This window comes from Littorina saxatilis, linkage group LG3 (genome assembly GCF_037325665.1).
Source record: "Littorina saxatilis isolate snail1 linkage group LG3, US_GU_Lsax_2.0, whole genome shotgun sequence".
In the NCBI taxonomy this organism is placed as follows: Eukaryota; Metazoa; Mollusca; class Gastropoda; order Littorinimorpha; family Littorinidae; genus Littorina; species Littorina saxatilis.
Window position 1 is genome coordinate 52788647 of NC_090247.1, and position 27425 is coordinate 52816071.

A 27425-nucleotide genomic window follows, 5' to 3' on the forward strand; every position below is an offset into this window, starting at 1 on the left:
AAACCGCTCCCGCCTTCAGATTCGGATTGCCGATTGGGGGTAACAGTGTAAGTTTAGAACCATTGTTTAAAAGAGATTGACCACAGTTTCAAATATTGTATTATACAGTTACGACAGATAAGATTATGAGATTTTCAAAGAACGATGCTGTATTTTCACCAGGGCACGTCGTCCCTAAGTAAATAAGTTATATTTTGTGTTTTGCGTTTACTGTGTTGTTAAAGGCACACCCAGCTTCCCGTAAACCATCAGTTTCTGGTCACAGACACTGTCAGGCTTTTACACACTGTACAAACACCCTTTCGTTTAAACACGCACCGCTTGAGAACATTCTAGGTGCCCTCCGTAAAGAGCGAGCATTTTTCAAAGAATTTATTTTTGCGTGGCCAGCCGCGGATTTACAATGAGACAAATCCAGTAACTTTCAAAAAATAAATGATGTTGTGACAAAAGGTCGTGCTCCAGACCCCATGTGTGTTTGTAAGCAATTAAACAACATTATCAAAAACATGTATGTGTCTGTGTTTGTTTGTTGGATTGAAAATAGGATGAAGAGATACCTACGATAAAATTGTGTGTTTTAACAACAGCTTTGTGAATTAAATCTACGATGAAAGTGAAAAACTGCGGAAAAATTTCCCGCCGAAACCAGTAAGTATGAACTCATACTTTTGTTATCAACCCAGAACACTCTTTTTAATGCACAAAACCAAACTGCATTGTAAATCTGGAAATAAGAATAATAAATCAATATGTGTGTAAACAAACCTGCTTCTATATAAAAATATTTAATTAGAAACGGAGAAATTAACTTCAGGTTGTTGGTTGTGATGATGTTTGTCCGAAGTGACAACGATGTTTTGACATCGTGTGTATGTATCATCTATGCTCCGGTCCGAACTTTTGCAGTTTCCAGAACACAAAAAGAATTAATGTATTAGTTGAGATCGCTGGGCATTTGAAATTTACAAACATGACAGAGATATTCCGAATAATTTGCTAAGCATCGAATCATTTGTCCGGACGTCACAACCGAGCAATCACGAATTTTTCAACAACTGACACTCTCCGTTGACTTCCGATCGTACGTTTTTATAGCATCGCTCCCAACTGATTTCAAACCGAGGCTTGTTTTTCTTGGAAATGGCGCGTCGAAGAAGGGAAGGTAAAAGAGCTTCGTTTGTCCGTATTTTCTGAATTACAAGTTGACGTCACAACCGACATCTACATCACAACCGACAAACAATCTGTTAGAAATAATTTTTCATTGAACTCATTTCGAATTTGCATGTTATTCAAACGAATCGGAGCGCATCAAAATACGACACACTGCTCTCTGTTTGTTGTTCGCGCTCATCGAATGAGTGCGATAGGTAAAAAGCTGAGAGAGGACAAATTATTTTGTATGTCCAAAGTCACAACCGAACATGACCGACATACGAAATGTAATTCACGGCTGTTTCGAGAAAGCAAACAATTTGAAAATGTTCGTTCGATGTTTTGTACAGCAGCTAATTATTGACGACAAGCAACTGAATGAATTTCTGCATGAATATTTCCAATCCACACATAGTTTACTGTCTTTGCTATGTTGGTTGTGATGATTTTTCCAGGAGACAAACTTGCTATGTTCACTGTCATAACCAACTTACCTTACATTTCTTTGGTATATTTTTTGGAATTTTTGTTGTTGTTGTAAGCTGTTTTCCCTTCTTTTAAAGTAGTAGTAAAGAAGTAGGTCAGTTGTCAATTGATTATCAGACGACACTAGTTGTAGTAGGCCTACCAGTAGGTCATGGCCTAAAAACTCAGTTTAACTTTTAAGTAAAAAAAAAATGTTGGGTGTCACTGTCAGTGCAGGCTCTGTGTGTGTGTGTGTGTGTGTGTGTGTGTGTGTGTATGTGTGTGTGTGTGCTTGCTTACAGAGTTACATAAGCTATAGTTATGGGCTTATAACTTATATTGAATTAACGTAGCCTAAACAATTTATGTTGTAGTCCAGATTACTGCAGAGTCCTGATCATCGCTGATGAAGGTGCATTTAAGATGCTTTCCCACTCTACAGCATTTTCCCATTTTCAGTTTATTTAACTTAAGCTACAAATTAATTATGACTTTTTCCAGGCCTGTCGTGAGTTGCACAGAGGAAAGAGCTTGCGAACGTTCGCTACGATAACATGCTAAGCCATAAACCAAAGGCTCTTCCAGTCCTCTTTATGGGTTTTGTTTTGCATATTATTAGTATTATATATGGAGAGAGAGAGAGAGAGAATGCAAAATAAGACAGAAAAAGAGTTGTCTGTCTTTTAGTTTTAACTTTAAGTGTTATGTTTAATTTTGTTTGTCCATCGCTATGTCATCACAACCGACCATAAGATTAAGCACAGTCATCGTAACAAAGGCTCTTCCAGTCCCCTTTATGTTTTTTTGCAAATACTAGATCTGTAGTAGTAAAGGTAATAGCCCCCCAAAATTGTTTTTTGTATTCTCTTTTCTTGAAAATGAAATGACAAGCATCAAGTTTGTCCATCGCCTAATCATCACAACCGACTCAAAAAGTGCCATGATCATGGTAATTTGAAGTTTGTGAGCTCTTTTGTGTGTGTTTTTATGTAAAAGGAATTACATATCCTTGATTTTAACTGACAGAAGTGTTCTTTTGTCATTTATTTTGTAAACACATCAAACGGAAACGTGATGTTTATGTCGGTCGTGATGTTGGACATAACATCATGTATAAAAAAATAAATAATGTAAGTTGGTTTTGGAATTGTTTGCGTGTAATTCACTGGTGTTGTACTTTCTTTTGATTTATAAAAGGTATTTGGATTGCAGAAGTTTCATTTATGGAGGTAAATCAATCAAATGGTATGTCCAGCATCACGACCAACATCTGTCAGATTGTTAACAAAATATGCTTATTCTACAGAACCCGCTGACCAAACTATCTTTTCCTATTTTATTTTATGTAATGAAAATATGAAACATTCAGCATAAAAATGCACTTGTGTCAAAAAATATTTTTTGATTTTTGATTTTTCTACTCTTTTTGCCACGACCTTTTGTCACAACATCAAATAATAAATTGACAGCTTGTTACACAAACATTCTTAAATCATATAAGAATTCATTTTCATCAAAACAAGATCAGTACAACTTGAAGTTTTGAAAGTTTAAAAAAAAATATCCCGGAAGTGTGTCCCGCAAAACGTGGTTCTCGTAGCAGACGAATGTTCTGCATGTCGCCAGATTTCTTTGAACGGTCAACCGCCACCGCTCAGTTCGTGTGCCTCGCAGCCATTTGTTGCGTTTTAGATTCAGAGGTACACAATAACGTGCTAACTGCTATTGCATACAGCGAGTCACATTGAAATCACAAACTGACTACTAAATTAAGAAAAAAAGGAAAGGGGATCACACGGGTTCACGATAGCTCAGGGGTTAAATATACCACGAAAACAGGTGTGTGGTTTACGCGAGCTAAATAGCCATTCAAACGAACTGTGTCATGTAATGCTACTAAATGCTATTGCAAGGGTGTACCATAAGGTTAGAACTGATTTTTTTATGAGAAGATTTAAATCGTTCTATAAACCATTTGAGGCAGACTGGGTCTTTAACCCTTTAAGACGACTTTAAATTTTGTTTTTGCAGTGCGCGTAAATTCTTTTTCCTTTCCACTGTCTCTGTCTTCTCTGTTCATAACTCTGTCTTTAAATGTTAGACTCATGCGTTCATAGACCTAATGAGCAAGCCACAGTAAAGTGTTTTGATAACTTGGTTAAACGAAGAATTATGGAACAGTGGTGAAGTGTGCATTTTTTTCTGACAGATGAAGGGACGATTTCAAATTGGCTATGGCTAGAGACCAAGCCCAAGCTATATCCACATCACTGACGTCATCATACTAAAGGGGCATAACTCTGCCATATATTATTCTTAAAATTCACCCACTTCCGATGCCACATCAACTCTGTTGACGCATAGGTTACAAATATATTCACTTCAGTCATAAGAGCTACCGTCGTGTTTTATGCAGAGACATAATCATTGTTCTTCATAAATTCACTGGGGCTATGTACATTAACTTTGAAAAAGCAAGATTGACTCGAAGTGACTTGGAGGTGGCACCTATAGTCGTATGTATCAGTCGACAAATGCAAAGTCACTTTATCTTGTGAAAAGATGTTATGGGGTCTTTCCTTTTTATTGGATAGGTGCTGATAGACCAAAATCTTACCCCCACAGATGTTTGAGTATATTATATTCAAGAGTCAAATGACAGCGTCTACCACTTCAAAGGACTCAAAAACATGTCGGCTGCATACAAACATTTACCCAACGGTCAGGATTCTGGCCACTGCCGAGTGATTCCGAATTGTGATGAACAGAGACTGATGATGTAAGTGACGTGGATATGGTCTGAACACTAAAGTCATGGACCCGTGTTGCTAGCCAAAGCCTTTCAAATTTCAATTTGTCTGTGTCAAGCTCAAGAACCAGACTTGTAGCAGACAATAAACAAAACATCGTGTTAGTAACTGTCTTGTGTTAACAAATTTGCCGTTTTATCTGTTCGTTGCATGTGAAGACATTTCAAAGTGAGAATCTGCCTTTATTGGGTCGTACAATAAGATATATTTTACATTTCCGATTCATCCCTGGAATCGCATGGTATTGGTCTCGTGAAGAAAAGACAAATGCTCGGGAGACGTCATCATATTCATTCACTCTGTCGCCACGGGATACCTCGTGATAGCTTGGATAAACGGAGCTGTAAACTTAACTGTAACTTATATTTGCAACATTTATGTTCCTGTGGGATGCACAAACTGATTCGTAACTTTTCTCTTCCACTTTCAGGAAAAGGAGTTGGTTCTGCACATTTGCGGAAGAAATGGCTTCAAAAAGGAGAAAGAAGCGACCATTGCCAGACTGGGTCGGTGAATCTTACGACAACAACAATAGCAAGAATGATGAACCAGACAGCAGTTGCCGAACTGAAGTAAATAATCTAAAAAGTAGTTCAAGTGCAGTGGCATCTGTAGGTTCGGAGGGTTCCAGCAATTCCACGCCAGTCAGCGATCCGAAGCAGTCTCACAATAACAAGAACTCGGAAGCATCCCAACAAAGCTTTAGTGGTAAGAACAGCAAGGTAGAGCCCCTTTCCGCGGAAGAGATTGTGAGACTTTCTCTGCCTCTCTTGAAGTTTGAAGGTATGCTGGTTTATTCCCATAACAGCTCAGATTGTGCTTTGCTGTGTGAAGAGCTAATGTCAACTTTAGACCGTGAAGGTGTATTGCATGTTGGTTTTGACATGGAATGGCCAGTGTCGTACACAGCAGGGGCAGACAACAAAGTAGCTCTGATTCAGGTTTGTACCGCAGAAGACAAATGCTACCTCTTCCATATTGCTGCCATGGGAACTCTACCCAAAGCTCTGAAGAAGTTTTTGTCTGACAGTCGAGTGGTCAAATATGGCATCAACATTGAGTCTGATTTCTGGAAGTTGGAGCGAGACTTTGATGATGTTAGGGCCAGGTGCATCATCCGTGAATCAATGAAAGACTTAGGGAAGATTGCTAACATAAAACTTAAATCAACAGAAAGATGGACACTGGATGGATTAACCAGAAATGTTTTCCGAAAGCGACTGAACAAAGAAGGAAACGTGAGGTGTGGAAAGTGGGACCAATATCCTCTGTCTGAGGAGCAAATTCAGTATGCAGCAGCTGATGCTTATGCTGGTTTGTTGCTGGCAAAGCGATTGTGTGATGTATGATTAATTAATGAACTACTTTTTACTTTTTGCATATGTTAAGTTTTACAGACAGATGGAGAGACTACAGAATACAGAATTTTTAATTGCCCAAGGTTGGGAATTTGTTATGATATTGCGGTTAAGAAACATTCAATCCAGCCATGTACACCAACACACGCATCATTTATACAAACTGATCAACAACATCAATTTGAAAACAACACTGGACAGCATTTACATATATATTTACTAAAACTAGCAGCATACACTCAAAGCTTCCTCACCTCAAGTCACATACGCACACACACGCACTCACACACATCACTGCCTCATGCAATTTTTTAACATGACAGAGAGGGTGTGTGTGTACGTTTGTGTTTTCATGGGTGCATGTGCAGGGATGAAAGTTCCCATCTGGAATTTTAAAAATGGTTTCCAGATAAGTTTCCGGATTTAAAAATAAAAGAAAGACAAAAACGCTGGTGGAAACTTATAAAGATGTGAAGATTATTTACATTTTCTGGCATATAGCGGCTCCAAATTGAACAGTCGAAGTTAAAAATCACTTGAATGTTCTACTTTTTTTGTTGCGGTTTTGCCTGCCCCATGACCCCACTGGGGCCGCCTGCATCAGTGTTGTTGTTTTTTTCTCTCCTGGTTTTTTATTTTCCAAACTTTCATCCTTGTGTTTGTTCTTGCGTTCAACTACTTCACTACTGTGTGAATATTTTTGCTACATGCCAGGGAAAATGTTGAATTTTGCTCATCCTGGCATGCAATGTCTATGGCTGTTTTTTTCATCACAGTGGAACCCTCCCCCCCCCCCCCCCCCACCTCTTTTAAGACCTAAACAAATCTGATAAAATTAGGTCTTAAAAAGGAGGGAGTCTTAAAATTTGCAGAGGTTATGAACAGAAAATTTGAAAAAGCAAGGTCTTGAAAGGGGGAACATCTTACATCGGTGGGTCTTTAAAGGGGAACTGTACAACAGCTGGGCCTGGGAGATGAAAAAAATGTTATGATTATGAAGATGCATGCTGTGTGTTCCGAAACAAAAAAGTTGTATAACTTATACTATAAGCAGTTAGACAAACAGAAGAAAACAAGTTCACTTAGCATCATCAGCTTTTGAGAGCAGATATAGAATGTATAGATAAACTTCAGTAAATGGATGAAATGGACATTCACATATTATATTTGCATTTTGTACCATCTTTGCATGCAGTGATATGTTTTTTAGGGGGAATTTTTTTGTATCTTCATCAAGGCAAAACCAGGCCTTGTTTATTTATTCAAGTTACATGCTTATTTATTCAAGTCACATCACTACATAGTACATATATTTTTGTGTTTCTTGTTTTTCTTCACCTGTATAATTTTTGTAGTTTATTACACCCCTAGTATAGGGGTGTGTATAGGATTCGGTCGATGTGTTTGTTTGTTTGTTTGTGTGTTTGTGTTCGCATATAGATCTCAAGAATGAACGGACCGATCGTCACCAAACTTGGTGAACAGGTTCTATACATTCCTGAGACGGTCCTTACAAAAATTGGGACCAGTCAAACACACGGTTAGGGAGTTATTGGTGGATTAAGATTCTACAAGGACTTATAGAGGGACATATTAATGGTCAAAGGGAAATAACCTTCTCAGTTGGTGGCAGTGAGAATGGTAAGGACGGGGGTGTTTTTCCTACCTCGGAGGAATTTCTTGTTTTATTTTATTTTTGTTCATTTGCAGCTTTCCAACACCCCCACCCTTCCTCCCCCCTTTCTTTTAAGAATATGTGATGAATTAACAGAGTATGCATATTCACTCACACACACACACACACACACACACACACACACACACACACACACACACACACACACACACACACAGAGTTGTAATGATCAAGACCAACTTAAACCTCAACATGTGGTTGATGGTTGTTTAGGCAAAAATGGTTAAAAAAAAAGTTCAGTAACAAAATACTAATGATTACTTATTGTGTGTGGAAAAGCATTGTTTGTGATCCCCTGCTAAGTAGAGCGTTCGCTACATTTTTGCTATGCTTAACTTTCGTCATGATAACATTTAAATGTTGATTATGATTGTATCTTTTGTCAGGCATTCCTTATTAATTTTGTCATCAAGGTTGTCTGTTCTGTGAAGAATGATCTAAGTAAGATTAGTGACATACATATACCTATCAGTAGACACAGGTTTTCTGTTGTAAAAACAAATCTCAGATACTTTGTCTGTCTGTACATGTCTGTGTGTGTGAGAGAGGAGACGTCATTTTCTACTGATTAAAATATCACCATCAGACTTTCTTTCTTTCTTTCTTTCTTTATTTGGTGTTTAACGTCGTTTTCAACCGTTCAAGGTTATATCGCGACGGCACCATCAGACCTAATGGCAGGTTTAAACAAGTCGCGTAAGGCGAAATTAATATATTTTGTCAAGCTGTGGAACTCACAGAATGAAACTGAACGCACTGCATTTTTTCACAATGACCGTAGTCCGCCGCTTGTGCAAAACGGAGTGAAACTGACTAGCCTGTTTAGCGCGGTAGTGGTTTCGCTGTGCTGCATAGCATGCTTTTCTGTACCTCTATTCGTTTTAACTTTCTGAGCGTGTTTTTAATCCAAACATATCATATCTATATGTTTTTGGAATCAGGAACCGACAAGGAATAAGATGAAATTGTTTTTAAATTGATTTCGGAAATTTAATTTTGATCATAATTTTTATATTTTTAATTTTCAAAGCTTGTTTTTAATCCAAATATAACATATTTATATGTTTTTGGAATCAGGAAATGATGTAGAATAAGATGAACGTAAATTTGGATCGTTTAATATAATTAAAAAAAAATTACAATTTTCAGATTTTTAATGACCAGTCATTAATTAATTTTAAAGCCACCAAGCTAAAATGCAATACCGAAGTCCGGCCTTCGTCGAAGATTGCTTTACAAAAATTTCAATCAATTTGATTGAAAAATGAGGGTGTGACAGTGCCGCCTCAACTTTTACAAAAAGCCGGATATGACGTCATCAAAAGTATTTATCGAAAAAATGAAAAAAACATCCGGGGATATCATTTCCAGGAACTCTCATGTCAAATTTCATAAAGATCGGTCCAGTAGTTTGGTCTGAATCGCTCTACACACACACGCACAGACAGACAGACACACACACACACACACATACACCAAGACCCTCCTCTCTTCTTCTTCTTCTGCGTTCGTGGGCTGAAACTCCCACGTACACATGTTTTTAGCACGAGTGGAATTTTACGTGTATGACCGTTTTTTACCCCGCCAACCCTCCTCTCGATTCCCCCTCTATGTTAAAACATTTAGTCAAAACTGTCTTGACTAAATGTAAAAAGACACTAGGTCTTCAGATAAATCACTTTTTTCAAGACTTATCTCTCTCTCTCTCTCTCTCTCTCTCTCTCTCTCTCTCTCTCTCTCTCTCTCTCTCTCTCTCTCTCTCTCTCTTCTCTCTCTCTGCCCTCCGTTTGCTACCCCTAAGCTTTCTTTGGTAAGTTTAATTCAATTCAATTCAATAAAACTTTATTATTTGAATGCAACAAACAGAAATGTTTCTTTTGGCAAAGAGCCACGGTCTCCTAATGTCATTTTGTTCTCCTTTCTTTCTGTCTATCATTCTTTTTTTCTTATTTTTTTAAATTTGCTTAAAAATTTTTTTGTGTTGAACAGGCGCACGTAGACATTTTATAAGTATTAAAACGAAAGTAGGCGCGGAGGCATACCTCAAGTTGACCTTGACCCTTGCAACACAATAGTGCGCAAGAAAACCCCATATAACTTCAAATTCAGTAAATCAACGGCGCCTTTATGTTATTTCCAACAAATCTTCCCAAGTAAACAGATACATTCTTAGGTGATTCATGCTTGGCAACAGCAGGAAAGAATTGTGGTAGACGATCATAGCTTACTCGGCCAAATCGCCGGAAGTTGGATTCGCATAGCAACGGCGCCATATTGATTTGACGCTCTTGGGACCCTCCAAGCACAAATTGAGTGCGGTGAGGTAAGTGTTTTGAAAGTTGATTTTGTTGATTACATTCTTTAGCCGAATAGGACCGTCGGTAGATCGAACTTTCATGGAGTGACTCCAATACCTGAAACAAATTACTCAGTTGAAATAAATTACTGAATTTGAACGTAAATCATAATGTCGTACTCGTATCACCTCTGAAGTGTGGTGCTTGCGTGAACATGGCGCACTTGTTTCGGTAGCAAGTTTTCATGAAGTAAGGTTAAGAGGTGAAAGAGAAGCAGAAACGAAGCCTGGGATGTGGCATTCATTCTTTTTGTTCTGTGATGCCAGTGAGGGTACGGGCGAGTAAACTGTACCCCGTTAATTGGGGAGAGAGGAGGGGTGTTCAAATCAAATCAAATCAAATCAAATCAAATTTTATTTTACGAGGGTTGTGGCATAAGCAATATAAACGAGCTTCTTTTCAACCAGCCCTCGCCCAGAGAGGGACTATTCTAATCTTGAATACATATGTTCGAATGAAGGAGTAGTTGAACAACATTTTTAATGTTTTGTTTCCGTGAGAACTGTTGAGGATATCTTGCCAAGCTGCTTGTAATTTGACTCCATTTACCCTCCCTCGCATACACATACCTCCCTCACATACAATTAAATACACACACCACCTGACCAGGTAAAATCTTGCCCCAAGAACAATTAATTACCACGCAAACTGGAACCTATGTATGGTACTATGATTCTGTTGCTTCTTTCAAAAGAATGTACATAAATCTTGTCTGTCATAAAGAGGTGGTCGATCATAACAAGACAAACAAAAACACCCAACAAGAAAAGAAATCACAGGGTTTAACGAATCTTACATTTTTAAAATCAGTCCCTATTTCACACTCACCCGAAGTTTTTACAGCAGTCCATAGCGTTAACATGCACTCCAGTACAAATTTACAGCATGTATAGAAAGATAATCACGTAATATCAATCATAACACTACACTGTACATTACGTGCCATCATTCTTTACTTATGATTAGGCACAACAACAAAAAAGGTCTGTTTACGGTAACCCGACCGACCCTATTTTTTTCGCGCGACCCTAGACTTTTTTTTGGCATTTGTGAAAAAAAAAAAAAATCTTTTGGTTTTTTTTGCAAAATAACGTAAAAATATGGGTTTTTTGGAAGAAAAAAAAAATCCCGACCTACCGACCCTATTTTTTGGGCCTATGTTACCGTAAACAGACCTATTTTTTTTTTTTGGCCTTATGTGCCATCATTCTTTACTTGTGATTACCATCCTGAAGAAGTCAGCGACTATCTGACGAAAACTTGATGGAGAATTTACCAAAACTAGCTGCTGTTGTGTTTCCTTTTTGTTTTCATGTATAGTTCGGTCTGACTCCCTTTGTTTGATATTATTCGTTTTATATTTCTTTCTATGATTCTGATCAGACTCGTCCAAGTGACACGTACAAGCTTTTAATTTGCAGGAGCTGTTTTGACACTGATAAGTACCAAGAAAAGATATTCCATTGTCAAGTATTTTTACCTTGTATTCTGTGTAAATAGAAATAGAGTCAGTGCAAAATGCTGAACTATATTTTCTCTGCATGTTCCGATCTTTCACAGGAAATAAAAAAAGACAATCATGTCGCGGCGGAACAGCCGACTGTCTCAGTCTCTGCCTTTTTCTGCCAACCGCACGCACACCAGCATGTCAGGAAAGTCAACATCCTGGGGGCGACAGTATCCAGAAATCAAGCAACGTGGATTTTATTCTGACATTGCCGGCGACGCTACAGATGGTGCTGTTGGGGTCGGTGACACTGTGTCTTCAAATTTTAAACAGAATTTAATGTCATGTAAATAAATTCATCCATTCTTTAATCAATCAGTGAAATAGCTATTTAACTGTTCAACCATGCAGTCATGTGTCTAATGACTATAGACGAAAATGAAGTTTTAGCAGCTTATATCCAGATTGGAAACCAGCTATATGGCAGAAACCCCAGTCGAACAGTCTGGTTAGATTTCATGTGAAAATGAAACAGATTTATTTTTATTGTGAGTTGCATGACAAAAATCTCACTTATAGATAACTTTCTGCAGTTGGCAATAGGATTTCATAGATAATTTAGGAGCAAGGATATACTTCTCTGTTACTGTTGTCATGATTATGCCTTTCTCTAAATTTTGATGTGTCCTATCAATCTATGTAATACTAGCATTATTGTCTTAACCACTTTTTATTTGAGTAAATTCATCCCTGGAAGGAAAATTGTGTAAATCTCTTGTCATGTGAATAAATTGAATCTTTCAAAGGCATTCATGTAAAATGTTTGAATACTCCAACTGTTGAATATTTTGCATGGCCCTGTTTAGAATCTTGCCTACTGCTCTCTACTTCTTTTGTATAAAGTGTGCCTTATGTTTGGAATGTTTCCAGGCTCATTTGGCAGGCCCTCTCACCGCCCAGGACACACTTTGGACAGTGGCCAAAGAAAAGCACACACCCAAAGGTAATTATGAATTATCTTATGCTTTCGTTGAGTGAAATTTGAATCTGCAGAAAACAGTGAAACAAAAACACATGCACTCGAAGCAGTGAAAAATTGCATTCAGTCCTGTGTTGCAGATGTTAAAGACTGGATGTGTGAAAACAAACTTCAACAAAATTACGAAAAAAACGAAGCTATGCTCATCAACCAATCAAAAACAACAGTCTCCCAACTCCTTGATGATTTGTGAAGCCTCAAAGGTTTCTCAGATAAAGTGAAAAACCTTGGCGTTTTCATTGATGAAGAACTGAGCATGAATCAAAAGTAAACCACATCTGTAAAACTACCTGTCTGGAACTCAGACGTATAACTATAACTATAACTATAAGCTGTTTTAATTGTCCCATTTAGAATTCTGCAACTCTCTTTTATTCGGTCTTCCCACCTGGCTTATCAAAAAAACTTCAGCATGTTCAGAATTGTACTGCTAGACTGGTTCTTGGCGCATCAGGCTGAAAGTACACCACTCCACTTCTCCAACAGATCCACTGGCTCCCTGTTGAGGCCAACATCTTCTTCTTCTTCAGCGTTCCAGAATTGTCTGGTTACGTGTGAGCTCGTTTGCCCATTTGGGTTCCCCACACTATACTCTGAGAGCATAGTCAGCTTCACTCCGCTTTTGTTGAGTAGGCATGCTGGGTATTTTCGTGTTTCCATAACCCACCGAACTCAGACATGGATTACAGGATCCTTTCCGTGCGCAATTGGTCGTGTGCTTGCGTGTACACACGAAGGGGGTTAAGTCACTAGCAGGTCTGCACATAAGTTGAGCTGGGAGATCGGAAAAATCTCCACTCTTAACCCACCAGGCGGCAGCGACCGGGATTCGAACTCACGACCTCCCGATTAGGAGGCTGACGTCTTACCACCACGCCACTGCGCCCGTCCGAGGCCAACATCAAATACAAAGATGCATGGAAATATCATTTGAAGCCTTTTACGATATCAGGCATGGGAATTGTCCGCCGAAAGGCACATTTCTGCCGAATTTTGTTTTTGTTCCGCCGAACAAGCAAAAGTGTTTGCCGAGAAAATAAATGGGGGAGGCAAAAATGGTTCTAAAAACTTAATTTAATGGCAAACTTGGAGCTCAGATGAAACCAAATTGCACCACTTGGGTTATTTGGAGAGAAAAACATTCCGGTGGGGCATGCCCCCGGACCCCCCTAGTAAGGCTAGGTGCTTCGCGCCGTCGACTTTGCTATTACTTAAATATTTTCAGCCTTTTCGACTTTTTTAAATTCCCATGCCTGGATATACGTACTGTATCAACATCAAAAATGAACGGACATTGAGCAGTTGTTTTGTTTTGAAAATAACACATATTGAAATGACAGCAGTCTTGTTTTACAGTGAGTTATGCTCTGTTTCAGTGTCTTCATTCAAGGTGTCCAGAGAGGAAGTTGAAGGTGATCTGCAGAGGCAGAGCTATGGGCCCAGCACCGCAATCACAGCAATTTCAGTATGCAGCTGATTAGTGTATTTTCGCTGATGAAGCAAATAGTTCTTCCTCTCCTTTCTCTCTGTCTGCCTCTCTCTCCCTCTCTCTCTCTCTCCCTCTCTCTCTCTCTCTTTCCTTTTCGTCGTATCATGTGTGTATTATAATAGGGACTAGACTTGTAAGAAAGGACCATATGGACCTAATGCTATTATCCTTCCGTAATAAAGTTTTCGAGTTCTCTCTCCCTCTCCCTCTCCCTCTCTCTCTCTCTCTCTCTCTCTCTGTCTCTCTCTCTCTCTCTCTCTCTCTCTCTCTCTCTCTCTCTCTCTCTCTCTCTCTCTCTCTCTCTCCTGCCCTTCCGTGTATATCTAAGAGATTGTGTGTATTGGTGGTGTGCTTGTGCTTTTAAAAACACAAAACACTATTTTAGTATAACAGTTAACACATACATCATATATCCATGGGTGGGATTCTTCTGGTATATGCCGGAAATCCAGATTCGTAATGTGTGTGGTGACGTTTTTTTGTAATGAATTATACAAATCCTTCAGCGTCTGAGGGCCCCCAGACCCCCCCCCCCCCCCTTAAAATTCTTCATGATTCATGACATTTTTCAGTCCCACCCATGTATACCTATACCCTAACTGTTACTTCCCTTTTTTTGTTGTTGCTTGCTTTGTGATTTTTCTGTTGTTTTCTTCTTGAAGTACTTATAACATTCTTCTCATGGTCTTTCAGGACTTCACAGTCAATGCATCCGAGCCAAAAGTACAGCTTTCCTTCTTCACGAAACCGGGAGAAGTCCCTCGGAAAATTGAGATTGAAAGGTAAATCATCTTCCTTGTGGATGAAAGAGGAGCTGCTTCTATATCTATACTGTTCAAAAAAAGAAACGCATAGCTTGTAATATTTGGTTAATTTAGTTATATGGCTACAAGGATATCCACCAAACTGCAGAAAATGTTTATCTGGTCGTCGACCTTTCGTCCATTGCCACAAGTGAGCTCTGCACGTGACGCATGCGTTATCAGTGGCTACAATGTCAAAATTGCTCATTTGGCATGACCACTCGTCATGCTTCAGTGTAATCTCGTGAAACTCGGGGAATATTGAGCTCTCACCATGTCTTCCAAAACCCATAAAAACGGATTGTTCGCCACAAAGAAATCAGACGACAATTCAGCGACGAAAGATGGCCCGATTGAGCAGAGAAGACCGCCAAATTGCATTGGGTCGTTTACAAGCAGGCCAAAGTCAAAGTGCAATCGCCAGGCACTTCCACGTGTCCCAGAGCACCATCAGTAGACTGTGGGTCACGTTTCAAGCCACTGGCTCCGTTGCTGACTTGCCACGAGCGGGAAGACCAAGGGCGACAACTGCTGCTCACGACCGCTTCATACGGCTCCGCCACCTCCGGAATCGTTTCCTGTCGGCCTCATCTTCTGTCCAGGCTCTCCCCGGGCCACACCGATTATCGGACCAGACCGTGCGGAACCGCCTGCATGAAGCTGGTTTGAGAGCTCGCAGACCTCACAGAGGAGCTGTCCTCACCCGCCGCCATCGCCAGAACCGAGTGCAGTGGGGCAACCAGCACCTTCGCTGGACCGTCCGGAATCACTGGAGACACGTGTGGTTCAGCGACGAGTCCTACTTCCTGCTCCAGCGACATGATGGTCGGAGGAGGGTCTACCGGAGAGTAAACGAACGTTACGCGCCCAACTGTGTGGATGAGGCACCCGTTCATGGTGGTGGAGGCGTCATGGTGTGGGGGGCGATCAATACCGCTGGAAGGAGCACCCTGGTGCACGTCCAAGGGCGCATAACTGCCCAGCGATACGTGGAGGAAATTCTGCGCCCACACGCCCTTCCTCTTCTGGCTGACCAGGATGCCATATTCCAGCAGGACAACGCTCGCCCGCACACAGCACGACTCACCACCCAGTTCCTCACCGACCACCATGTCCAGGTGCTTCCCTGGCCATCCATGTCGCCAGACATGAACCCGATAGAACACCTCTGGGATGAATTGGACAGACGTGTGCGCAGGCGAGAAGAAGCGCCGGCAAATCACCGCGATCTATTGCAGGCACTTCAGGAGGAGTGGGACACCATCCCACAGCAAGATATCCGGCATCTGATCCAGTCCATGCCCAGAAGGTGCCGGGCAGTTGTTGCTGCTCAAGGCAGTCACACCCCCTACTGACTTGACAGCCTCGGCACCCAATCGTATTGATTGACTGATTGATTTGAAGATGCAAATGAACTGTGTGTGCATTCAACTGTGTCCAAACCAAATTTCAAACAAATAATCTAAATATTGGATTTTCTGTTAATTTTTTCGAAAAATAAAACAAATTTGGCAAGTAGCAACTATGCGTTTCTTTTTTTGAACAGTATATATACGGCTTGTGTGTGTCTGTCTGTCTGTCTGTGTGTTCACGATTCACGGCCAAAGTTCTCGATGGATCTGCTTCAAATTTGGTGGGCATATTCAGGTAGACCCCGGACACAATCATGGAAAATGTTGAACACGTGCGTGCTCTCAGCGCGCAGCGCTGAACCGATTTTGGTTTTTCTGTACATCCATTCCCAGTAACTCTTCCTTATCTTCTCCAGTGATTTGCACGTTTATCTCCCTTCCTTCGTACGGTGCGCCGGCAAAGCCGTCGTACACCCGGCAAAGCCGGGTCCCCGGCAAAGCCGGGTATTCGGCTCTACTTCTTCCTGGCGAAGCCATACCCGGCGAAGCGGGTATTCATCTAGTATATTATGTACTAGATGATTACCCGCTTCGCCAGGTACCGGCTTCGCCGGGAAGAAGTAGAGCCGAATACCCGGCTTAGCCGGGTGAGTGGCGCACCGTACGTGATTGACGCCACACGAAGGAAGGGAGATAAACGCGCAAAACACTGGAGAAGATAAGGAAGAGTTACTGGGAATGGATGTACAGAAAAACCATAAAAACCAAAATCGGTTCAGCGCTGCGCGCTGAGAGCACGTGTTGAAAATTTTCATCGACCAGATTGTGTCCGGGGTCTACCTCAATATGCCCACCAAATTTGAAGCAGATCCATCGAGAACTTTGGCCGTGCATAGCGAACACACAGACAGACAGACACACACAAGATATGTTATGTGTGTGCGCATATATATGTGTAAATATCCAATTTGCTTTTACGCGTGTGTACTGTATGTATATGTACATGCTTTCATACATTTTATATGTAAGTATGTGAGCAATGCACATATGCTTGCATACCTTTTACATTCAGTTTCTGTTTGAATGATGTACTGTGAACCCACAAATCAGAACAATGTCCTTATGGGCGCAGAGGCATAGTGGATAAGACATCGGCTCCTAATTGGAAGGTGTGTGCGAGTTCAAATCCCGGTCGCGGTGGGTTAAGGGTGGAGATTTTTTCCGATCTCCCAGGTCAACTTATGCTGACTTGCTAGTGCCTTATCTCGCTTTGTGTGTACACGGAAGCACAAGACCAAGTGCGCACGAAAAAGATCCTGTAATCCATGTCAGAGTTCGGTGGGTTATAGAAACAGGAAAATACACAACATGCTTCCCCCAAAATCGGCGTATTGTGCCTGGATGGCAGGGTAAAAACGGTTATGCAAGTAAAAAACCACTCGTGCAAAAACATGAGTGAACATGGGAGTTTCAGCCGTACAAGAAGGAGAACAACAATGTCCTGTTTGCTGTTTGCAGGCGTCGCCGACACTACGCTGAACTGGACCTGGGACAGTTGCTGAAGTCGCACAACATTGAAACCGACACGCTGATGCCAAAACCCTTGGACCCTACACCTGTTCTGCTGAACGAGGATCCCGAAAATCCCGCTCCCTTCCCCCCATACCTGCCGCTGCACATTTTTGACAATGAGGAAAAGGATTTTCGCACTCCGGAAGAGTGGATCCGCATGGGACAGAGCAATGGCTTCCGCCAGCCTGTTCCCGGCAAGGCTTTGCTTCCAGTTGACCTGGAGGAGGAGACCAGTGGTGAGTGAAAGGAGGAGAGAGAGTGTGTGTATGCGTGTTAATGTGAAGCTCTTCATTGTGTATGAGAAATCCCTCTATCTCTCTAAATGTTTTACGTGTGTGTATATATATATATCTATGTATATAAGATTAGAGTAGTCCCTCTCTGGGCGAGGGCTGGTTGAAAAGAAGCTCGTTTATATTGCTTATGCCACAACCCGTGTAAAATGTAATTTGATTTGATTTGATTTTATCTCTCTCTCTCTCTCTCTCTCTCTCTCTCTCTCTCTCTCTCTCTCTCTCTCTCTCTCTCTCTCTCTCTCTCTCCACCCATTGCACACCGGTACGACCGAACTAAGGTAACGTTAAATTACTGTTGTGCAGCGGGTTGAAAGAATACCCTATACCTCGGAGATATACCTTCACTCGGTCTCAACGACGTCACGTGACATGTTATATGGTGGAAGAGAATGCTGTCGCTTATTTTCCTTTTGAGGATGAGGGTTTAACATGGATCGGGAACTTACAGGACAACCGCGGCTGTTTGGATAGTTCTTTCCGTGACTGAGCATCGTTTCAGTCTTACCGAACTGAGGGTGGAAAATAAGCAACAGCATTCTCTTCCACCATATAACATGTCACGTGACGTCGTTGAGACCGAGTGAAGGTATATCTCCGAGGTATACGGTATTCTTTCAACCCGCTGCACAACTGTAATTTAACGTTACCTTAGTTCGGTCGTACCGGTGTGTAATACCTCCTCTCTCTGTCTGTCTGTCTCTCTCTCTCCATATCTCTCTCTGTCTGTGTGTCTCTCTCTGTCTCTCTCTCTATCTCTCTCTCTCTCTCTCTCTCTCTCTCTCTCTCTCTCTCTCTCTCTCTCTTTCTTTTAGAGAGAGTGCTAGTGTGTGCAGGTGTGTGTGTACGCAGTTTTTTGCTTACATTTACCATTATTCTCTGTGCATGTTAAAAAAAAAGGACAGGTTGGAAGATAAGGCTATGCCTAAAACTTTTATTCTTCTGTGATAAAGTTCTCTCTCTCTCTCTCTCTCTCTCTCTCTCTCTCTCTCTCTCTCTCTCTCTCTCTCTCTCTCTCTCTCTCATATCTTTTTTACCTGTTCACTCTTCTTCAAATAGGGTTACAACCTCACTTTTGAATAAACCATCCAACCATCTCTCTCAGACTCATATTGCAAGATTAGAACTCAGTAGCATGTAATTTGGATAGTGCTGCTTTTTTTATTTTTAACAAATGGACTTCCTTCAGTCCAATCACAGGACCTGTTTGATGCGGACTTGCTGCCTTCCAAAATGTCTTCAGAGAGCATTCATAAGTGAGTTACACACAATGATTTCTTGGCTTTTGTTCGCAGACAACCCTGCCGTTGTGACGTATGACTGGTTTGACGTTGGCGCGCTGGACTACGACAGCCACTATAAAGAGTTCTTGGTGCAGAAGGTCAACAGTGCTGGACGTGTGGTGGACAGCGAGGGTCAACCTATGGTCAACGGCGGTGTTAGTCCTGATGGTAAGTTCATGATTTTCATTTGTCCTTACAGTCATTACAGTGGAACTCCCCTTTTGAGACCTACAATATCTGAGAAAATCAGGTCTTTTTTTTTCTTTCTTTATTTTCAAACAATTTTATTCAAATAACTACAAAAAAAACAATGCCATACAATGAATTAGATACAACTTATAGAGCACAGCAAGCTTAACTTATAAACGTATTATTTTTTTTCTCCAGCACTCACACAAAAATGCTTCTGCCTATTAAAAATACTTTCCAACGGTAAAAAAGAATTTGTTTTTTTGTATACTAACTCAAGCTAATGTGGATCAATATATTACAAAAATCAGGTGGGGGGGAGGGGGGGGGGGGGTGTCTTAAAATGGAGGTAACTTTACAAAGGGTATGAACTAACATACTGAAATGGCAAGGTCTCAAAAAGAGAAAGTCTTTAGTCAGGGGATTTCCAGTGTTGTTTGTTTGTTTGTTTGTTTGTTCGTTCATGGGCTGAAACTCCCACGGCTTTTACGTGTATGACCGTTTTTACCCCGCCATTTAGGCAGCCATACGCCGCTTTCGGAGGAAGCATGCTGGGTATTTTCGTGTTTCTATAACCCACCGAACTCTGACATGGATTACAGGATCTTTTTCGTGCGCACTTGGTCTTGTGCTTGCGTGTACACACGGGGGGTGTTCGGACACCGAGGAGAGTCTGCACACAAAGTTGACTCTGAGAAATAAATCTCTCGCCGAACGTGGGGACGAACTCGCGCTGACAGCGGCCAACTGGATACAAATCCAGCGCTCTACCGACTGAGCTACATCCCCGCCCTTCCAGTGTAGTAAAATCTAGTAACAAAGACAACATCGCAACTTTTTTTAAACTTCACAGAAGTAGTCAGACCTGGGAACAAATACGATTTCATCGTATTTTGTACGCCTGACTGTCGAGAATACGATCAGTACGGTCAATGGGAAAAAAATACGATGAGAAAAATTCCCACACTACTTTTCTTCACAAGCCCATCCCGAAGCCGATCCAGTATTTTGACACATACATGATTACAGTTTTTGTCAGTAAACATTGAAAAAAGCATTTGTTTGAAATGTATAGGTAAACTTAATTAACGTTGTGACGGACGCGTGTGAAGCATGTTTTAATCATGGATGTTCAAATGCTGTGTGGAGTACGCTCATTTTTCTGAAAATACACTTAAGTTTGTTTAAGAATACTCTTAAGTGCAAAACAGGGGTTCCCAGGTCTGAGTAGTCATTAAAACCCACCACATTTCTTTCTCAAAACTTTCCAATAAAATCTGTAACTTCTATACTAGGCAAGAGAAAGCAGCTGCCCAATCAGTACTTAATCCCTTGCATCAGGATAACATTTCTGACAGAAGACCCCCAAATGTTTGCTGAGCTTTTTAAAACTTCACCAAAGTAGTTATCAACAAGAGGCGAAGCCTTCAAGGCTCACGTAAGAAATCGACAAACAGTAACACAAACTCAATCACTCCGTCACACACACACACACACACACACACACACACACACACACACACACAGAACAGACACACACACACACACACACACACACACACACACACACACACACACACACACACACACACACACACACAGAGAGAGAGAAAGAGCATAGGTGAAACTGTGCAAGAAAGCGAGACACTAGATCTAGATCTGTCTGTCTGCATGTAGCCTACTTACAGGGACACGACTGCCAACTAGTCTCGGCCCGCTCAAAATAATAATGACCGAGACTTTCAGTACTTCCTTCGCGTGACGTCTAACCCTCTTACGTCATAATGTGACGTCAATGTAATGTGACGTCTTCAAATGTTAGAGTTTCTACCACAGACATACACACGCACGCACATACGCACGCACGCACAGACAGACAAAGTTACGATCGCATAGGCTACACTTACGTGAGCCAAAAACCACCACATTTCTTTCTCGAAACTTTCCCATAAAGCCTAATATTGATTGGGCTAAGTTGAGTTCGCGACCTCTTCTTCACGAAGCTTGCTGCACAAAGCTTGAGCACTGAATTTTTGTTAAAAAGACTTTGAAAAGTCAACTTTAGGCTAAATAAAGGACAGCCTTAATGACAAATGACGTCAACTGAACAACCCAAGACTTCTCTTCTTGACCCCAAAGGGAAATCTCTGACGTCATAAGCCGTCGCGATATAACCTTGAACGGTTGAAAACGACGTTAAACACCAAATAAAGAAAGATGACGTCATTAGTGAGAATCGGTATAGACGTCATAATGTAAAGCAACAAGACACATAAAACATTGTGTCACATTTTCCAGGAACTGAAAAAGAATTTTGAAAAAGAAGTCTGTCTCTGTAGACTTTTTCATATAAGCAGAAGAAAATCAATCGTATGGTCACCGCCAGGCTGTGCATATATCGGTGTCGGATCTCATTGAAACCGGTGTATCGGATTCTTATCCAGGCAAGAGAAAGGACCTGCCCAACCAGTACTGGATTCCGCGCATCCGGATGATGTTCCTGGCAGAGGATCCTCGCGTGTTTGCGGAGCGGGTGGCAGAGGCCTATGAGTGTCGCCGTATCAGTGAGGCCGAGCTGCGCTACCACCTGTACGTGGACTGCATGCCCATGGATGGGGTTGGGGAGCTGGACCAGGCTTCCCTGCGTCGCATGCTGGAGTGGGCACAGTCTGCTCCGGGCATCAACACTCAGGCAAGGTAGGTGAAACTGTGAAAAAGACAAAACCTATGTATTAAAAAAAAAACTAAGAAAGGTAAGTACATGTATTTAGAACTTTAAATTTTGATAAGACAAGACAAGACAAAAATTAAGCAATCTAAATAATAACCTGTGTAAATGTAAAAACAATAAAATGCCGTATGCGTGGAAGTTACATGATGTCTGCAATTAGCGTATATTCTGCGTATTACTTAACACTGTCTTCATTTATGTGGCTGCATGCTGCCCCTGAATGTAGTTGAATGTAAAATGTCAAATAAGCATATCTTTTCTTTAAAATTTCACCCAATCTTTTCCTTGCCTAGCTCGTTAGGGAGATATTGCGCGCCCTTGAACTTGTCTCTCGAGGTACATGGGGCGCATTCTTACGATACAAAAAAAAATCGCTTTCTCCGGGATGAACGGAGAAGAAACATTCTGAAAAGACAATTGAAAGCCCGCAGATAAACTATTGAGACAGGCAAATAATTGTCTACTGCTGCCAAAGACGCTTTTATATTTGAAGCAATAACATCACGAAACTATTCAGATAATTCTGAGTTTCGTGGTGAGCGGGAACACTCATTCACTGATCCTGTCATAACAATAGTCAGATTCAGAAAACAAAACCAATAAGACTTACAGTCAATGAAATACATCATTCAGCTGCTAGTTGCGATTGATGTTTTCACAGCAATGTTAGGTGCTGACCAGAGAAATCAGCTTAAAATCTTGACGAAAACAAGCACTTGCGACAGAGCAAAGTATGTTCTCTTTCATAATAGAGGATAAGCTTATATTTAACCATCGCGCAGACAATAAAATAGATCTAAAACTGATCAGATTTTTTTAAAAGTACCCACTGTGTAACCCAATTCAGTCTGGAAAATCCAAAGATGTGTCACTGAAATATGCAGTTTGAGACATGACCTGTACACAAGTACATGTTCAGTGCGCACAGTGGAAACTGGCCCCAGTATCGTAACAGCAAGGACCGTAACAGCAAGGACATTTTGGGTGTTTTTTGTTTTGCAATTTCCAAAGCGACGTCGCTTTGAAATAAACTTGTGTGATTCTTGATCTGGATCAAAATCTCTACAAACTGTGAGATTTTCAGTGTTTGAATCGAACTCTTTCAATTTGAAAGTACCGTAACAGCAAGGACAAAATTTTGAGGGACATCTCACCTTAGTTGAAAGGCAGCAATATTTTGATGTTTTTCATGTCGTCTGCAACTGTATATCTGTAGTTAATCAATTGATGAAAGAATTGTCTTTCTTTAGATCTAATTAGATCTGAGTTTGGCGATCCACATTTTTTAGTGTTATCAATTTTCTTCAGTCGTAACAGCAAGGACATTTTTTGTGGGACAAAAGGTTTTTTTCGTATTATGCACCCCTAAGACCAAGTTTTAATGAAAATTTTAACTTTAGCAAAAAGAAACCAATAAAGACTATAATGTGACCAAATTTCATGATTATCCGATACTGAAAAACAGAAAAAAATAGATCTGAAAGACTGGTTGGCGACCGTGAGACACTCGTTTTTCGGCACCCTTGCGTCAGATAACTCACGCTCTACAAACCATATTAACATAAAATTGTATTTTTGATACAGGAAGTTAATGACCCTTGGACAACGAACAAAATGATACAAAATGTTGTCTAGTTTGTTTTAAGACGCGACGACTGTGCAGAGCCAAAGTCCGGGGACAGCTTTCGCGACATTTTTTGAAAACGACCCATATATGTTTTGCATAATCAAGTTCTCTAATGATGCTTCATTCGGCTTGTGCAGTAACATTGACGACTACATGCAAGTCCTGGAGAGAGAGGTGAACATTGACTTCTGCCGTTCCATGAACCGCATCATTTTTGACAAGACAGTCAGAGAGGACCCCAAGACATTCGCCTTTGTCAAGGTTCCGGAGCACTCGGAGAAACCAGTTCCCTCAAGAGGTAAGTGCAGACCTGGGAACCCATACGATTTCGGTGTATTTTTTACGGTTCATTGTCTAAAATACGATCAGTACGGTCGGTGGAAAATAAATACGATCAAACAAATTCATAGACTACTTTTTTCACAATCGTAACTTACAGGCAAGAGAATCTTCCGCTGTTTGGCGGAAATCCGCCTTTTTGATGAGCCCTAGGGTCATTTCTGAGATCGGTGTAAATCCGTTGAGAAAATTGGGGGGGGGGGGGGGGGGGGGGGAGTAACGGTACTTTCATCCGCGTAACAGCTTCCATCGGCGATAGTTTATTCTCAATTGGCGTATTCTTATTTGGAATGAATGTTGCTTGTACGAAATTTGCCCAGTAGAACCTGAGGATGATAAGAATGCTGTCGGAAACAGCCGAGCAAGTGGTTTTATGCTTGTTCCGGAATTTGCCGAAGATTTCCGAGCGCTTTCTTTGTTTTTACGGATCATGCAGTTTCTAGACCACGCGCCATTTTGGTCACCATGCATTGACGAATTATGAAAAGCGATAAAGGCACTTGCGGCCGAAATCGACTCAAGTGTGAAAAACAAATGGAATTTTGGTTGGCTTGAGGAGAGAGTGAAGATTTCGATCTGGTTGACGAAAGGCAAAGTCTAAAACGAACACACAGTGGAGCTCTCTGTTAACGATTTTGGACACATTGGTGAGAAATTACTGCAGCTTCAAGTGCACTGTTTTGTAAAGTTATGGTACCTCCTGGTGCACGTTTTAGGTGTTGAAAATGTCAAAAACCCTCAGCTTCAGGGATCGTTGCCCCCTGACCCCCTGGCAGGGGCCTATAGCTTTGACTAAATGTTTTAACATAGAGGGGGCAATCGAGACGAGGGTCGTTGTGTATGTGTGTGTGTGTCTGTGTGTGTGTGTAGAAACAACTGGGCCGATCTTTATGAAATTTGATATGAGAGTTCCTGGGTATGATATCCCCAGACGTTTTTTTCATTTTTTCGATAAATACCTTTGATGACGTCATATCCGGCTTTTTGTAAAAGTTGAGGCGGCACTGTCACACCCTCATTTTTCAATTAAATTGATTGAAATTTTGGCAAAGCAATCTTCGACGAAGGCCGGGGTTTGGTATTGCATTTCAGTTTGGTGGCTTAAAAACTAATGAGTGAGTTTGGTCATTAAAAATCGGAAACTTGTAATTAAAATTATTTTTTATTAAACGATCCAAAAACAATTTCATCTTATTCTTCGTCATTTTCTGATTCCAAAAACATATACATATGTTATATTTGGATTAAAAACAATCTCTGAAAATTAAAAATATAAAAATTATGATCAAAATTAAATTTCCGAAATCGATTCAAAAACAATTTCATCTTATTTCTTGTCGGTTCCTGATTCCAAAAACATATAGATATGATATGTTTGGATTAAAAACACGCTCAGAAAGTTAAAACGAAGAGAGGCACAGAAAAGCGTGCTATGCAGCACAGCGAAACCACTACCGCGCTAAACAGGCTCGTCAGTTTCACTCCGTTTTGCACAAGCGGCGGACTACGTTCATTGTAAAAAAAATGCAGTGCGTTCAGTTTCATTCTGTGAGTTCCACAGCTTGACTAAATGTAGTAATTTTGCCTTACGCGACTTGTTGATGATTTCCTGTTCTCATGCCTGAACTTAAACCAATCCAGTATTTGGGAGGTTTGAATGATGTGTGGAGTACACTCATTTTTCTGAAAATACGCCAAGTTTCTTTGAGAATGCTACAAGTGCAAAACAGGGGTTCCCAGGTCTGTAAGTGTGTGTCCATGTTTGTACAGCATGCGTTTCTTCAAGACCTCTGCAAGTAGAAAATGTTTCACGGCTAATGTCTGAATCATGGATGATTAGAATTGCCAAGCATGACATATGGGTCTGTTGAGTAGGACATAGAACCAACACTAACATGTCAGTTCTGGGTATCTGAAGTGGAAAAATGACAGCCAGTACTTCAAGACTTCTTCCTGAGCAGCTGGTAAAACATGGTTTCAAAGCTTATATCTGAATGGATGACAGAGCTGCCTTGCATGACATGGATCTGATAGTTAAGCAGAACATAGGATTAGGATGGACAGGTCAGTTCTGGGTATCTGAAGTGGAAAAATGACAGCTAATACTTGGGTAACTAAAACAAAAAGAATTAATACTGTCAGCAAACAGATACACCCCACCCCTCCCTTCCACCAAGAAAGGAGGGTATTTTGAATTTGGCTTGAAATTTGTATTTGAAATGGTATAGTACTGTTGATATACACCTGGCAGTTGAAAATATATCTTTGACCCTTCAACAAAATTTGTTCTTTCTTCTGCGTTCATTGGCTGAAACTCACATGTACACATGTGTTTTTGCACGAGTGGGTTTTTACGTGTATGACCGTTTTTACCCCACCATTTAGGCAGCCATACGCCGCTTTCAGGGCACAACAAAATTAAAACAGTTACAACCACCATTTGCATACATGTCTCCAAAAGTCTACTGTTTAAAGGTCTTCACCACTGACTTTTACCCTCTTTTTCCACACACAGGATGTTGCCGGGACGTGCCAGACTATCCGTTTGACGAGCAGTACGACGGCTTTGCCTTCAACTCACTGCTGACGCTGCCAGATAGTATCCAGGCCATCACGAAAGTGCGAACAGAGTGCAACCGCGTCAGCCACACCATGTCGCTCTACCACATCCCCACCGCCAAGCCCATGAGGCTGGAGGAGTTTGAGCAGGTCCAGTCTCAGGCTACCTCACAGGTAGGTCAGGCACGCATGAAGGCAGACAGTGCATGTGTGTGTATGCATATGCACATGCACACTCACACGCGTGTGCATACACACACTTATACATGGACAAACAGACACACATGCATGCGCATGTACACATACACACACAAACAGACACACACTTCACTACTTCACAGGTAGGTCATGCATGTATACACAAACACAGTCACATAGGCATACACACACAGTCACACACAGACACACAGAAACACACACATGCAATCAATTCAATAAAACTTTATTATCTGAATGCAACAAACAAACACAATTTGTTTGGCTCGTGTATGAAATCACATAAAAACACACTCAGAAAATATAGCCACATAAAAGTACACATCAATACACACATAACCCAAACCGCATATATGCATGCACTCACTCACGCACACACACACGCACACACACACACACACACACACACACACACACACACACACACACACACACACACACACACAAACACACACACAGAGAAGAGAGGGAACAAAACTGTCTCTACCTCTCTTTCTCTCTTTTCTCTTACACCTCATTCCCACTGGCAAGCAGAGTTACTTAAGTCACTCAGATGAAATAACTAGTCAAAGTGCAACTTTAAAGCAGTCAACCAAAGACTATCGTCACCAGCAATTTGAATGTCGCAAGATAGTTACTTTT

General features: G+C 41.0%; 2 protein-coding genes across 3 annotated transcripts in view; both read left to right on the plus strand.

Annotated features, from left to right (window-relative positions):
• Window positions 1–12: 12 nt before the first annotated feature.
• On the plus strand, window positions 13–7488 carry LOC138962630 (bifunctional 3'-5' exonuclease/ATP-dependent helicase WRN-like). Its single transcript, XM_070334527.1, has 2 exons — window positions 13–47; window positions 4864–7488. Exon 2 carries the CDS (start codon window positions 4898–4900, stop codon window positions 5780–5782), a length of 885 nt encoding a protein of 294 aa, XP_070190628.1. The 5' UTR covers window positions 13–47; window positions 4864–4897; the 3' UTR covers window positions 5783–7488.
• A 2254-nt stretch (window positions 7489–9742) lies between these two features.
• The window catches only part of LOC138962636 (dynein axonemal heavy chain 1-like), a 179987-nt gene continuing 162304 nt past the window's right edge, over window positions 9743–27425 (plus strand). For both annotated transcript variants that reach the window (XM_070334533.1, XM_070334534.1), the window contains exons 1-10: window positions 9743–9810; window positions 11405–11591; window positions 12222–12294; window positions 13707–13795; window positions 14513–14601; window positions 17493–17782; window positions 19135–19290; window positions 21756–22008; window positions 23807–23967; window positions 26524–26741. In XM_070334533.1, the coding sequence (XP_070190634.1) occupies window positions 11424–11591; window positions 12222–12294; window positions 13707–13795; window positions 14513–14601; window positions 17493–17782; window positions 19135–19290; window positions 21756–22008; window positions 23807–23967; window positions 26524–26741 (1497 nt within the window). In that variant the 5' untranslated portion in view covers window positions 9743–9810; window positions 11405–11423. The remainder of the gene's footprint in view (window positions 9811–11404; window positions 11592–12221; window positions 12295–13706; window positions 13796–14512; window positions 14602–17492; window positions 17783–19134; window positions 19291–21755; window positions 22009–23806; window positions 23968–26523; window positions 26742–27425) is intronic.

What these genes read in the sequence shown, in the direction of transcription:
- LOC138962630 (XM_070334527.1), top strand. Translation starts at nt 4,898, where the DNA reads ATGGCTTCAAAAAGGAGAAAGAAGCGACCATTGCCAGACTGGGTCGGT.